The 13,422-nt window shown below is 35.7% G+C and overlaps 1 protein-coding gene across 2 annotated transcripts; it reads left to right on the forward strand.

Annotated features, from left to right (window-relative positions):
- The first annotated feature begins 491 nt into the window (after positions 1-491).
- On the forward strand, positions 492-13,132 carry LOC115975120 (E3 ubiquitin-protein ligase RNF170-like). 2 transcript variants are annotated; one of them, XR_004088084.1, is made up of 6 exons: positions 492-743; positions 2,858-3,057; positions 8,760-8,861; positions 12,197-12,248; positions 12,330-12,709; positions 12,797-13,132. XR_004088084.1 is itself a non-coding variant. In XM_031095776.1 (5 exons), exons 1-5 carry the CDS (start codon positions 653-655, stop codon positions 12,440-12,442), a joined length of 558 nt encoding a protein of 185 aa, XP_030951636.1. In that variant the 5' UTR covers positions 492-652; the 3' UTR covers positions 12,443-13,111. The 2 variants fall into 2 exon arrangements, 1 of the variants encoding a protein (XP_030951636.1); XM_031095776.1 differs by having other exon boundaries at positions 12,330-13,111.
- Positions 13,133-13,422: the final 290 nt, after the last annotated feature.

Genomic DNA, 13,422 nt, shown 5'->3' on the forward strand with positions numbered 1-13,422 from the left:
TTGAGATGTAGGTCTTCCTTTCTTCCTTTCTTTGGTGGGCATGAAACTCTCTAGACACAGGCGTTAGCTAGGGTGGGTGAGGAGTTAATAGAAGAGAGAAAAAAAAAGAAAGAAAGTAAAAACGCGTTTTCAGTTGAGATACAATACTTGGACCCAAAAATAATCTGCATGCGTTTTTCACTTATTTGTTACAGTGTTTTTAGTTTTCAGTAAAATAAGCTGTATCCAAACGAACCCTAACGATGTATTTGGATACCGCTTATTTGATGAAAACTAAAAATTTATTGTTGAAAATACTATAGCAAAATAATTTTTAAATATGTTAATAATGTTGTGGGATCCAAATTTACCTAAAATTCTGGGTTTTGCTAAGTTTGGTGGAAAAGTAAACAGTATCCATGATATCCATTAAAAAATGCAAAACGCACGAATTGGGCAAAATACTTAATCTAAACGCACGCTAAAATATCAATCAATTTTTTGTGTGGACTTGTCTCTAATTCCAACGTAAGAGATTTTACCTAACTGGAATCCGAACCCACGGGACACGCAGTCTAGAGTTCCACTTTTGGTCAGGTGCTATTCAAAACTTGTCTCCTAAGTAAGTTGTTTTGAAAAAGGCCCAACGAGAGAGAGAGAGAGAGAGAGAGAGATGGATGATCCTTTGGCGAACGATTGCTGTTCGGTGTGCCGTAGCAGCTTCAATATTCCTTGTCAAGCCAATTGCTCTCACTGGTTCTGCGGTCAGTGCCTTTCTTTCTTCACTTCTGTTTCATTCAAGAATTATTATTAGATTGTTGAATTACTCAGATTAAATTCTAGGTTCTTCGTTTTCCGCCATTTTCTTGCTTGTAATTCACAGGACTGATACTGAGTTTTTAATCTCTCTTCTTTGTGTCTACTCTAAAGTGGGTTCCTAAAACAAAGTGTCCTTATAAGCCTGTAAATGACATGTTAGATTATGTACTCTTTGATTTTTGTTGACAATTATGAAGTCTTAGTAATTTTTCTTAAACAAAACAAGAATCCATATAAAGCTATACTGCTGGGAACCCAAAAATATGGGGGATTCAACTTTTGGCCTCACCCTTCACCCCTTACTACGTGGATAGGGAATATCACATGAGAATTTTATTAGAGAAATCTCACAAACGATGATATGGAAGCAAGCCGACAAGTTGGCATTTGTGCAATTGCATTGCGTTTAAAGATTATTGTGACTTGGCTCAAGTTTGACATCATTGTGTCTATAATGGATTTACATGCCTATATGAAAGGGCATCATCTTCAATATAAAGGGAAAAAACCTCATAGCGTTCCATAGATCTATTTTGTGAATTGGTCTCACTGGATGGAGAGAGTTTACCCCTCTTAGGCTCACTTTTACTATCTGCCCAAAAGTGGGTGGATTGGAGGCGAAGAGAATCACTCAATGTATTTTTATTTTAAAAAGAAAGTTTTATCCTTCAACTCAATGAAGTAAAGGGAAAAAGAAGACATAGTGTAATGGCAAATCAATTTCATTCTCTCTATTTTCTCTTATAAAAATGCAATCAACATAAGACAAAATAATCCTTTCCTCTTCTCTCCTTTCCTTGGGGTAGATATTATCCCTTTTTTTTTCTCCTATTTCTAAAACTCCCTATCATAGTGTAGAAAGGTCTTTGCACTTTATATATGAATTAAGATTACGAATAATTTCTACCTCAAAGTGCATCTTCTCCCATTCCAAGAACAAGGTAGAGGTTGTTTAATTAGCAAAAAAACAAATATTGAATAAAAATTGAGTGTATTATTGATTCTTGAGGAGCTAGAAGTGGCACCAATTGATGAGACGGAGATGGGATGGATGGAGTTCAAAAAGGAAGAGATGTTATGCATACTCAAGGAAAGGAAGGGATAAAGCTCTAGGTTTGGATGGCATCCAGCATTGTTGAGGAGTTGTGGAGAAGTTTTAGGAAGTTTATGCTTCTTGCTGCTTTGGAAGAATGCTTCATTTATAACTTTAGTGCCGCAAAAAAAATAAAAATAAAATTGTAGAAGTAATAGAAATTTGTGGCCACGGATTTGTTTGGTTGGAAGAGCGTATAAATTTTAATGGATCCTCTCTTGTCACTTTCCCTCGGAAAAGTATTTGGGAAGTGAAGGCCCCCTGAAAAGTGTCTTTTGTTTGGACAGCAGCATGGGGCAAGATTCTTGTGACAATCTTAGGAGGAGATGATATACTATAGTGGATTGGAGTTGTATGTGTCAATGTAGTGGGGAGGGGGTGGATCACCTTTTGATTCATTGTAAGGAGGCTTATCAATTGTGGTGTTCTATATTTAGGTCTTTTGGTATCTCTTGGGTTTTGCTAGGGAGTGCAAAAGATATTTTGTTTGGTTGGAGGAATTGGTTTGGGAAAATTTGTTGGATATTTGAAATTTGGTTCCACTTTGTTTGATGTGGATTCTTTGGTGAGAATGGAATAGGAGAATGTTTGAGGATTTGGAGGGATCAAGGGACCAACTTCTAGCTCATTTTGTTGGGACTTTGTTTGATTGGTCTCGAGCTTGGGGACTTACGAATAAAGATTATGTTCTTATGTGTATTGAGTCTCTTTCTCATTGTATATAATTTTCTGTATTTTTTTGTAATTCTTTAGGCTTCTTTATGCCCTTTTGCATGAAGTAGCCTCTTTTCAATTAAATTTTTGTACTTGTAAAAAAAAGATGTGTGGACAGCTGCTTTGGGTATAATTTTAACTGTGGGTAATGTTATACGGAATATTGTCCTAGTCAATTGGTGGTGTACTTGGAATTTGTTTTCAATAAATATTATGAAAATCAGGTAGTTAATTTATTGTCTTCGTGTTCAGGCAATTGTATTATGCAGGTTTGGCATCATGGTTCAGAACTTCAGCCGTGTAAATGCCCACTGTGTCGTCGTCAAATTACCTTGTTGGTTCCTGGAGAGGCTTCATTAAGGCGGCATCGTGACCCGGAGGTTGCTGAGATTCTAAGAAAGGTTGAAACATACAATCGCCGTTTTGGTGGGCGTTCCAATGGTCTGATTCAGGTAATTATGTGTGCGTGTGTTTATGTGTGCATAAAATCTTTTAGATGTGCTAGCAAATTATTCTTGTTAAGGACTTGTTTATTGGAATGCTGCTTTAAATATACGGCATGAATATTGAGATAAGTTTGAGGTTGATGGTGGCATTTGATCACACATTCAATATTGACTAAAAAATTTCATATATATATATATATATGTATATATATATTTGCCTTCTATTATAAGATATGAGAGGAGAAGTATGTTCTATTGGGTCCAGAAATTCAATGATACAAATATTGGTCCTTTTGATGTTAGGCACAAAACTTAAATATCAAACACACGCATCTTGAGTTTGATATATAACTCATACAACTCATCTTGGGAGGAGAAGTATGGTCTATAGTGGGCTTGTCTGTAATTATACAACTCATTGAGTTTTAGTGCACCTCTGATTCTTCTCTTATGAAAGTAAGGATTGAAAGTAATTTAATGAGGATAAAAGGTTGATGAAGAAAATTTTTCATCATTGATACGTATTATACAATTAAGATTTCAATTCTTAAGTTCATAAAATAGGGATACATATAGGATTTGTGGGCTTGACTATAATTATACAACTCATATTGAGTTTGATTGCACCTCTGATTCTTCTCTTAGAAAAGATGGGATAGAAAGTAATATTGGTTGGAAAGGGGAAGATAGAATGGTGTGGATGCCTGCTAGGAATGGTTCTCTCGATGTAAGTCGTATCATAGAGTTTTAACTGCTAGAGGAAGTCATTCTTTCCCATGGAGAAGTATTTCTAAGGTGAAAGCTCCTTCTGAGGAAGCTATTTCCACTTGGACAGTTGGACAACTACCAAGGGAAAGATTTTTACATTGGATAATCTCAGGATGAGGAATATGTGTTGTTAACCGCTATTGGATGTGTAAGAATAGTTGGGAATCAGTGGATCACCTACTCCTTCATTGTTCTTCTGCATATAGTTTATGGACATTTGTGTCTAGCGTGCGCTTGATGTTTCATGGGTGGTGTCTAAGCAAGTGTTGGAATTGCTAGCTTGTTGGAATAGGGGTGTTGGTCGGCATCAGGTAGGCAGTTTTTTGGGGGGTGATTCCATTGCATAGCATTTGAACTATTTGGAGTGAACTGTACCACCAAACTTTTTAATCGGAGAGGGGGGTGGGGGGTGGGGGAGAAGCTTGTTGAAATAGTTCTTGCTTTCTTTGATTGATTGGATGACTACTATGAGTTAAGAGAGGTTAGTTCTTGCTTAATAGGTGTTACTTGTGTTGTTGTGATGGGGAATTTGTGGATCATCTTCTATTCCACTGTAAATTTTTTAATGCGTTAAGAAGTGAAGTTTTTGAGGTGTTTGGGATTCAATGGGTAATTTTGAAAATGGTTAGCTCTCTTCTTCCTGCTTGGAGAAAATTGGTTTGGAAATCACCTGTCAACTATATGGAATATGGTCCTAGCATGTTTAATGCGGTTAGTTTGGTAGGAATGTAATATGGTAATACCTGTACCTTTGAAGACAACAAGAGAACCTTAGACCTTTTAAAATCTCTTCTCTTCGGTACTTTGTTTCAGTGGACTTGTATTTGGGGTTTTACGCATTGTATTTCATTTTCTAAATTCTTACAATCTGTTAGGTTTAGTTCTTGAACTTGTTGAATTTGTTTCTTATTCAAAGTGTTCACCATCGTGAACATGATGTTAAGTTATTTCAATAAAAGTCTTATTACCTATCAAAAAAAAAAATGAGGGTTCTTTCCATTCCTTCCCTTTTGGATTTTTAGATTTGTGAACTTTTGCTTAGTTTCTTGTTTTCCCTTATTACACTACCTGTGTACCAGGGGAGCAGCTGTACTATTTCAATTTCCTTTTAATAAAGTTTTATTTACCTATGAAAAAGAGTAGTTTAATGAAGACGAAAGGTGGAAGAATAAACTTTTTCTATATTGATAGGATTCAAAATGAGGAAATCCATTTAAAGATAGAGATGAACCTATTGATGAAAAGATGAGGGAGAGTTGTGGACTAATGCACCTGTAAGAAAGTGAGTTGAATCCAGTTGAGGGAACAAAAAAGGGTAGAGAAAGGAAAAAAAATAACATTAGTATAAGTATTAAAAAAGGACGTGATGCTAGACACTATCAAATGTGGGGGATAGAGGAGAAGTTAAACAAAAAGAAAATGAAGACCCTAAGAATCAGTACTTTGAGGTTTGCCTGGAATCATCACCAAGTAGAGAAAACTTTGGAATCTATTAATATAGCTGATACACAGGAATTTATTTGATTAGAAACTAACAATTGAAGAATTTTAGGGTTTTAGTTGTGTTATGGGTTTAAACCAGGGGCAAAACAGTAATGTCACTGTACTCCTTTATATATAAATAATATTTTATGTGTTAGGATCAACTTATCAAACCATAAACACTTTTACCTTAACAACATGGTATCAAAGCCCCCAGTCCACTGCCGTTAACCCTTTGACCACCACCCATTGTTATCCCTGTCGCCAGCAACCATAATGGTTGAAAATCTCTACCTCACCTCATCTCTCCATGCTTTTACCACATCCTTGAATTCTACTATTGTTCCTAAGTCTATCTAGGAGGCTATGTCCATCCCTAGTTGGAAGTCTGCTATGGAGGCAGAAATGTCTACCCTGTCTTGAAATGCTACTTGGTCTTTAGTTATTCATCCTTCAGGGAAAGCTATGGTTGGTTGTCATTGGGTGTATACTGTGAAGTACTTGCCTAATTGTTCTATTGAGCGTTTGAAGGCTCGCTTGGTTGCCAAAGGGTATACCCAGACATGAGGTGTCGACTATGTAGAGACATTTCTTGCTTGTTGCTAAAATTTTTTATGTCCGGATTTTGATCTCCTTGGCTACTAATTTGGGCTGGCCACTATTTCAGTTAGACGTTAAAAACGCCTTCTTGAATGGTGATTTAAAGGAAGAGGTGTATATGGAGCAACCACTTGGGTTTGTTACTTAGGGGGATTTGGAAAAGTGTGTAGGTTGCATAAGGCCATCTATGGTCTTAAACAATCTACCAGAGCTTGGTTTGGTAAATTCAGCAAAGTAGTGTTAAAGTTGGGATTGCAATGTCGCTACTCTGATCATTCTGTGTTTTCTCATACCTTTGCAAGAGGAAGATTTGTTTGATAGTATATGTTGATGATATTATAATTAATAGTGATGACAAAAAGGATATTGATGATTTGAAGAGATACCTTCAAAACTCCTTTCGAACTAAGGATTTGGGTGAACTTCATTATTTCTTGGGTATTGAGGTAGCACGATCTAAAGAAGGCATCAGTTTATCAAAAAGAAAGTATGTGTTGGATATGTTGGAAGAAACCAACTTGTTAGGATCTAAACCAATGGAGACTCCTATGGATCCTAATGTCAAATTGTATGAAGATCAGGGGGAGCTGTTATCTAATCTTGAGAGATATCACTGTCTAATTGGTAAACTAAATTATCTCACAATTACTCGCCCATATATATTATTTGTAGTCAGTGTTTTTTGAGCCAGTATATGAAAGATCCTCACCTTCACATTCCACATTGGGAGGCAGTTATTTGGATTATGAGGTATCTTAAATCACATCCAAGCCGTGGTCTTTTGTGTGAAACAAACGGTCACCTACGGGTAGAAGCCTATATTGATGCTGATTGGGCAGGATCACCATTAGATAGAAAAGCTACTACTGGCTATTGCTCTTACGTAAGAAACAAACTGTTGTTGCCAGATCTAGTGCAGCGGCTAAGTGATACTCTTTGTCGGCGCCTAAAAGGAAATGGTAAATTTGACACCTGGTCTTTCTACCATGAGATTTAGAATGCTCAAAAATGTGTTCCCTTGGAAGGGTGTTTGGAAAACTAAGGTTCCTAAGTGGGTGGCTTTCTTTTTGTGGACAACTGCTCATGGTCAGATTCTTACTTTGGATAATCTCATGCTTAGGGGCTGTTTTTTGACAAATCGGTGTTGTATGTGTTGTTGTAATGGGGAATCTGTGGACCATTTACTTCTTCATTTTCCAGTTACATACACATTATGGGCTGTTATTCTTCATGCTTTCAGCATTCATTGGGTCATGCCAAGCATTGTGGTGGGTTTGTTATTTTGCTAGCATCAATGGCTTGGCTTGGGAATCATACTTCGTATATTTGGAATTTGGTTCTGGGTTGTTTGATGTGGATTGTATGGTTGGAACGAAATTGCCGCTCCTTTGAGGACATTGAGAAGACGTTGGAAGAGTTAAAAGTCCTTTGCTATCGTAGTTTGTTTGATTGGTCTCAGTTTTAGGGTTTTATTGATTGTTCATCTCTCTCCGAGTTTTTATGTTCCCTTAGAATTGCATCCCAATTTCTTTCTCTTTGTTGTTTGTTTTTTGTTTTCCTTGTGTTCATCATCATGAACAACTTGTATTGTTCCTTTCTATTTTCTTTAATATTATTTCTCTAATTACTTATAATAATAAAAAATAGAGCCATGGCAAAACATCATGTGAGCTTATGTGGATTAAGCATTTACTTGAGGAATTAAAATTTGTTGTAAAGGTTTCTATGACTATGCATTGTGACAATCAAGCAACAATTCACATTGCCTCTAATCCTATGTTCCATGAGAGCATATAGAAGTAGATTGTCATATTACTCGAGAGAAAGTAGGAGATGGTATAATTGCTATTTCATATGTTTCTACAAGAGTTCAAATTGTTGATATGTTTACCAAAACTTTATGTTAGACTTGTTTGAGTTTATTATGTAACCAGCTGGGATTGTATTATATATACTCTCTAGCTTAAGAGATGATGTATACTCTCCAACTGGGTCCAATAATATACTCTCCAGCTTGAAGGGAGTGTTATGGGTTTAAACTAGGGGCGAAACACTTTATATATAAATAATATTTTATGTGTTAGGGTCAACTTATCAAACCCTAAACACTTTTACTTTAACAAGTTGGACTCAGCTGTGTCCCTAAAGAAGGGTGACACTGGCATTCATACCTAACTGACTTGCTTGACTGACACATGAAATTTTGGTAAAATGATCACATCAACCATACATGAACCGTTTTGAAAGGTTAATAGCAGACTTAAATATGATAAAGGAAAGAAGCTGAAATAAGAGAAAATCAAATAATCTGATCAGTGTACCCCTTTTTCCTTGTAAATGTTTTTTTTTTTTTTTTTGACACCGTGGCATCTTTCCATCCATGGTAGCTGATTTGTATAGTAATTATGAATGAGAAGTTAAATATCTTCAGTTCCCTTCATATGAAGATATAAAATGTCATCCAACTGGTTGTACTGTGTTAGTTTTCAAAAATTTCCCACCTATTTCATAATGTATAGTTGCATTCACAAAACTCCCAGTAAATCAAGGTAACATTTGGAGAATCATATTATATTTCCTGAACTAGAAGATGGAATATACTTATAAAAAAAAAATAGAGATGAATATATGGGATCTCTAGCCATATTCTAATGTATGTATGCATGCATGTATGCATTTAAAAATTTTCAATTATATATATAAATGTATTTATTATGACTTATTGGCTGCATTAGACCAGTTGGTGCAACATTTGTGACTTTTTTTTATCATTTACAATTGCATTTTTTTTTCATATCTAAGCACCCTGCGCCGAAGTCACTGTTATCTCATGTGCAAATGATGTTTTCTTTTTACAGAGAATGCAGGACCTTCCATTTCTCCTCCGAAGGTTGTTACGGGAACTGATGGATCCTCAGAGATCTCTTCCTCTTGTCATCAGAGCCCGTGTCTACATTGCAGTTAAGTGAATGACACAAACCTGCAGACATGTGTGATAGCTCCTTGCATTTCTGTTAGATTCACGCTTACTTACATCTTCTTCAGTTTCAGCAGCATAATTATCTGTTCATTTGAATACCAGTGTTTCTTTTATTAAATTAAGGCATGCATCTTTTCTGCCTTAGCAGCATAGTTTGTTACTATACCTGGGTAATCTGGGTCTTTGAAGTCCTAGATATTATTTTAAGCTGCCATCTAGAAACTATTGAGGTTTCTCTTTGATTCAGACAGCCAAAGCTAATATAGAAACGTCATTGATTTAGTACCTTGAACTTGTTGAATAATATGATATAGTTTAAGTATGATCCAAAAATGTATATTGTTTAATTCTTAAGGATGATGGCTTAAAGTCTTGCTGGATATCTGGACCAACATTTTTTTCCTCCGTTTTACATGCCCAAAAAATAAAAGAGGAAAAGGTCAGAGCTTTTCTGCCATTCAGTGGATTTTATAATGATTGAGTGGCTCCAGTTATCAATGAAGACGATTTTATGAGATGCTTTTATTTTTAGTTTGTCTTTTGGTAGGAAAAGAATAATGGCATGTTTGATCTTTGTAATTGGACCTGTTGTGTCAGGTTTTCCATATGTTGAGGTGGCATGGTCTTTTTTAGCCCCTTGACTAATCAAAGCTAATTTGACAAGAGTCAGAACCATGTTGTTGACCTTTTGCATTTGTTCTTTCCTTTGGTAACCAAAGTAGGCTTGACAATAAGCAGCTGCAGGACTTTGTGCATTACATCATTGTTTGTAGCTTGTTTGTGTTATTTTGACTTCATTGGATGGCTAAGTCCAACCTGATATGCATTACTATATCATTAACCCATGTATTTTTCTCATAATCTTCTTCTTCTTCTTTTTTTTTTTTTTTTTTTTTTTTTTTTTTTTTTTTTTTCTGACTAATTTTTCTACTCCTTTCATAGTAGTTTTACCCTTGACCTGGATAACCCATGTCATGGGTAGTCCACTTGTTGATTTAGAATAATGGTTATCAAATGTATGGAATGGTATTCCTATATGTTTGATGTAGAGTATTCATAAGAAATGACATTTTAGGACAGGTTTGAAGGAGTCAAAACCTCATTGCTTCAATTGAGACTTTTATTTTTAAGATCTATATTTGAATGGATGAGGGATATTGGGAATCTTTCTTGTACACCTTTTATTGATTTTTTTAAGATCTTTGTAATTTTTTGTGTTAATTCTTTGGTGGTGGGGCTCTTGTTACTCCTGTGTCTTAGGGCTTTGCCTCTCTTTTCTTTAAAAAAAAAAAAATTTAGGCTCTTGCTAGTCCTGTGTACTAGGGCTTTGCCCCTGTTTTCTTTTTAGTAAACTTTAAGTTACTTATATATATATATATATAAAATTTCTTTTCTTTTTTAAAAACTAAGAATAAGGGTTATAATTGACCATCTGTTAGGCTAAATATTAATGAAACATTGAAAATCAAGGGTAAAAAAAGGATATGTTTGTTGTTGATATGGCAGTCTGATATGAATCAGCTTTGCCAAATGTTGTATTGCACACACACACACACACACAAAAATATCTATTATATATGGTTACTGGTTGTTTTAGACTTTAGTAGCTCAAGAAGCTTGAGAGAACTTTTTTGGGAGAAGTAGAGAAAGTGATTTGTCATTGCTGTTTATTCTGGTTATGGAAGCTCCAATGTTTTGGGCTGTACAGTGTGCTCTCTTCCTATGTCCTAGCTTGTGTTAGCTCAAGGATCTTTAGCAATTTGGACTTGATTCTAGAGAGGTTGAAGAGGAGGCTACGAGTTTAGAAAATACATACTTGTTTGAAGTAAGATTACTCATATTAAACAGTACTCTACCTTGTTTCAGATCTACTTTATGTCCTTGTTCTTTTCTCCCAACTAAGTTACACACCTGGTGGGTCTTAAAAATACCTCATGTACCACCTCATATTCTTGTTTTGTGTGTGTGTGTGTGTTTTGTGGGGGGTGGCGGTGTTTGTTGGAAGTGTTGTTTCAGCTATAGCTCATTGGCTGTTTTTGTTCCTATTTCAATTATTTAGAAACACCTCATTAAGATTTACTTATTAAATAAGAGTGACGAGTTTAAATATCATCTAGTAAATTGGGGAATGTGTGCTAGCTATGTAGAATGGGAGTCATGACCTTAGGAGTAGAAAAGTATTTTATAGAGCTTTCTTTGCTAGATGGCTTTGGCATTGAGCGGTAGAAATGGATAGTTTATGAAGGGGAGTGGTTGGTTTGAATAGTGGGGAAGGTAGAGTTCTTTGGACCACCCTTATTGTAGGATGTTGGTCCACATGGGTTGGGTTTTGTGGAACAACAATAGGAGTAGTATTTTGTAAAAATCATTTCCTTCAAAGTGGGAGATAAATGGCAACTTTTGTTTTTGGCAATCTTCTCTTTCTTTTCTTCTTCTCTTTAAAGTTACTGCTCATACAGCCCTGAATATAATCTCTCTAATTCTTCTTCTATCCTAACCCTAAACCCACTACAAACACACATGGACAAATTCCCTAATTTTTCTTACTTCAACCCTACTTCTGCACAGAGTCTTGTAGCTCATGGTGTTTCTAAAAGAGACATCTAGGGTTCAAATCCCCCCTCCCCCAATTATCAAATTAAAAAAAAAAAAAATGGTATTTTCCTATGTACCTATTGGAACTAATCAATGAGGACAGAAGGAATTTAAGGAATTCCAGAATCTGAAAACATACCCGTGGTGGGGGGGGTGATATCATTATACATCCCTACATTAGCATTCAAACATTCCATCACTTAGAGACTCCTTCCCAACAGTTTAACTCTTTTCGAGGATAAACCCATACAAATTTAACTTGGAATTCTCAGAGATATCCTTAGGTGACTGTCATTAACTTGACACTCATGTATGACTACCTTACTCTTTCCCTCTTTGCTACTTAAGGGCATCTGTGTGAACCATTCATCCATGAAGTATGACTAGCATGTAAGAAAATTAGAATGGTTTATACCAATTAGAATGCATTAAATTAAATGGTTATAATGCTAAAAGTGTGACAGTGGGATGCTACTGTTGTATTGGCAAATAATCTTGTAGGGCTTTGTTTGCAGCTGCATGTGCTATAGCATGGCTGCATCTGGCAATTATGTACAATGTACACAGGCACAGCCCAATATATGCTGTAGTTTAGAGTCATATTTTCAATTACCAGGGTGATAATCTAAATGTTATCATGTTTTATATTAACCTAAAATCTTGAATTTTACTCTTACTGGTATTTCAAGGACAAGCTCTTATTCTAGTTGTTATGGACAGATGATACTAAGTGCTGTCTACGTACTGAGTCCTGTCGACATTATTCCAGAAGGTATCTTGTTGCTTGCACTTTTAGTTTGTTGAATTCTTATGGACATGTTTCGGTCCCTGAAGGTGATTAATTGCAATGCAGGAATAGTCGGAATAGTTGGCCTCTTGGATGATCTCCTTATAGTGCTCATCTGCTTCCTCCATGTTGCTGCCATATATCGGTCGGTACTCTATTTCCGTCATGGAGGTTCATGAGCTGTTCTATGGACATGACATATTCAAAACCAAAGAGGAGAGCAGCAATGAAGGAAAGGAAAGTTTATACAATCCCTGCAGAAAGCAAGATATGTTTTTGTCTTCTGATTTCCTACTTGGTGGCACTCACCAAGCCTAGACAGGATTAACTTCTTGGATGCACATGATTTTAAGCCTAAACCTTTTCTTTTGTACCTTTTACATATCACTCTGTTTGTGGCTGCAAAATAGTGCAAGGCTGCTTCCATCCATCTTTTATCAAACATGGTAGTTTCTTTCGTATATGGGCAACAAGTCATACTTTCATTCGAGTTTATAAATAGTATCATGCTCATGTTGCTTTAGATTACACAGGGAATGGCATTGCTATAGTACCGGCACTCTGAAAATATCCAAACAGTGTTATGGTGGTACAGTGCAGACAATAATTTGGTTCTTCTACGAGCAAAAGTACCGGAAAAGTAGGTGACCGATTCACCAATATTTGTTTCCTAACTACTGATGCTTGTGTTGCCCAAAAATTAATTCTACTATTACTCTTGGTTGCCACTGGCAAGGCACCCTGGTCTTAGAAACAAAGGAAATGTCTACTTTAATAAGTTGTTTATTTTTAGTTTTTAATTACGCACCATGTATCTTGTAGAGTTGTAGTAATTATTTTCTATCCCACTTTCCAGATTTCACCTTTAAGTTAGAAATCTCCTCTGAAAATTAAGGTATCTATGGCATGATATTCATTTGTGTAATTTGTATGACTAATTAACACTAAAGAAAATAACAAATAGATGCAATTCTTTCCTTATTATTCTTCAAAGCTTTTAGAAGACTCTTTAGAATATACACCTCTTCAGGGTAGTGATTAGTTTCTAGATTAATTGATGACAGACAAACTGGCAAAGTAGGGCCTTGATAGAAACAATTAATTGGTTCGTGCTGCATCATAAAGGAAAGTTCTTATTACTTTGTGATTTGAAAATTAA

Source organism: Quercus lobata, chromosome 2 (genome assembly GCF_001633185.2).
Source record: "Quercus lobata isolate SW786 chromosome 2, ValleyOak3.0 Primary Assembly, whole genome shotgun sequence".
Taxonomy (NCBI): Eukaryota; Viridiplantae; Streptophyta; class Magnoliopsida; order Fagales; family Fagaceae; genus Quercus; species Quercus lobata.

What these genes read in the sequence shown, in the direction of transcription:
- LOC115975120 (XM_031095776.1), top strand. Translation starts at nt 653, where the DNA reads ATGGATGATCCTTTGGCGAACGATTGCTGTTCGGTGTGCCGTAGCAGC. An exon ending in GAGCCCGTGTCTACATTGCA is followed by an intron (nt 8,862 to 12,196) that starts GTTAAGTGAATG and finishes TGTTATGGACAG; the next exon opens with ATGATACTAAGTGCTGTCTA. An exon ending in TGTCGACATTATTCCAGAAG is followed by an intron (nt 12,249 to 12,329) that starts GTATCTTGTTGC and finishes ATTGCAATGCAG; the next exon opens with GAATAGTCGGAATAGTTGGC.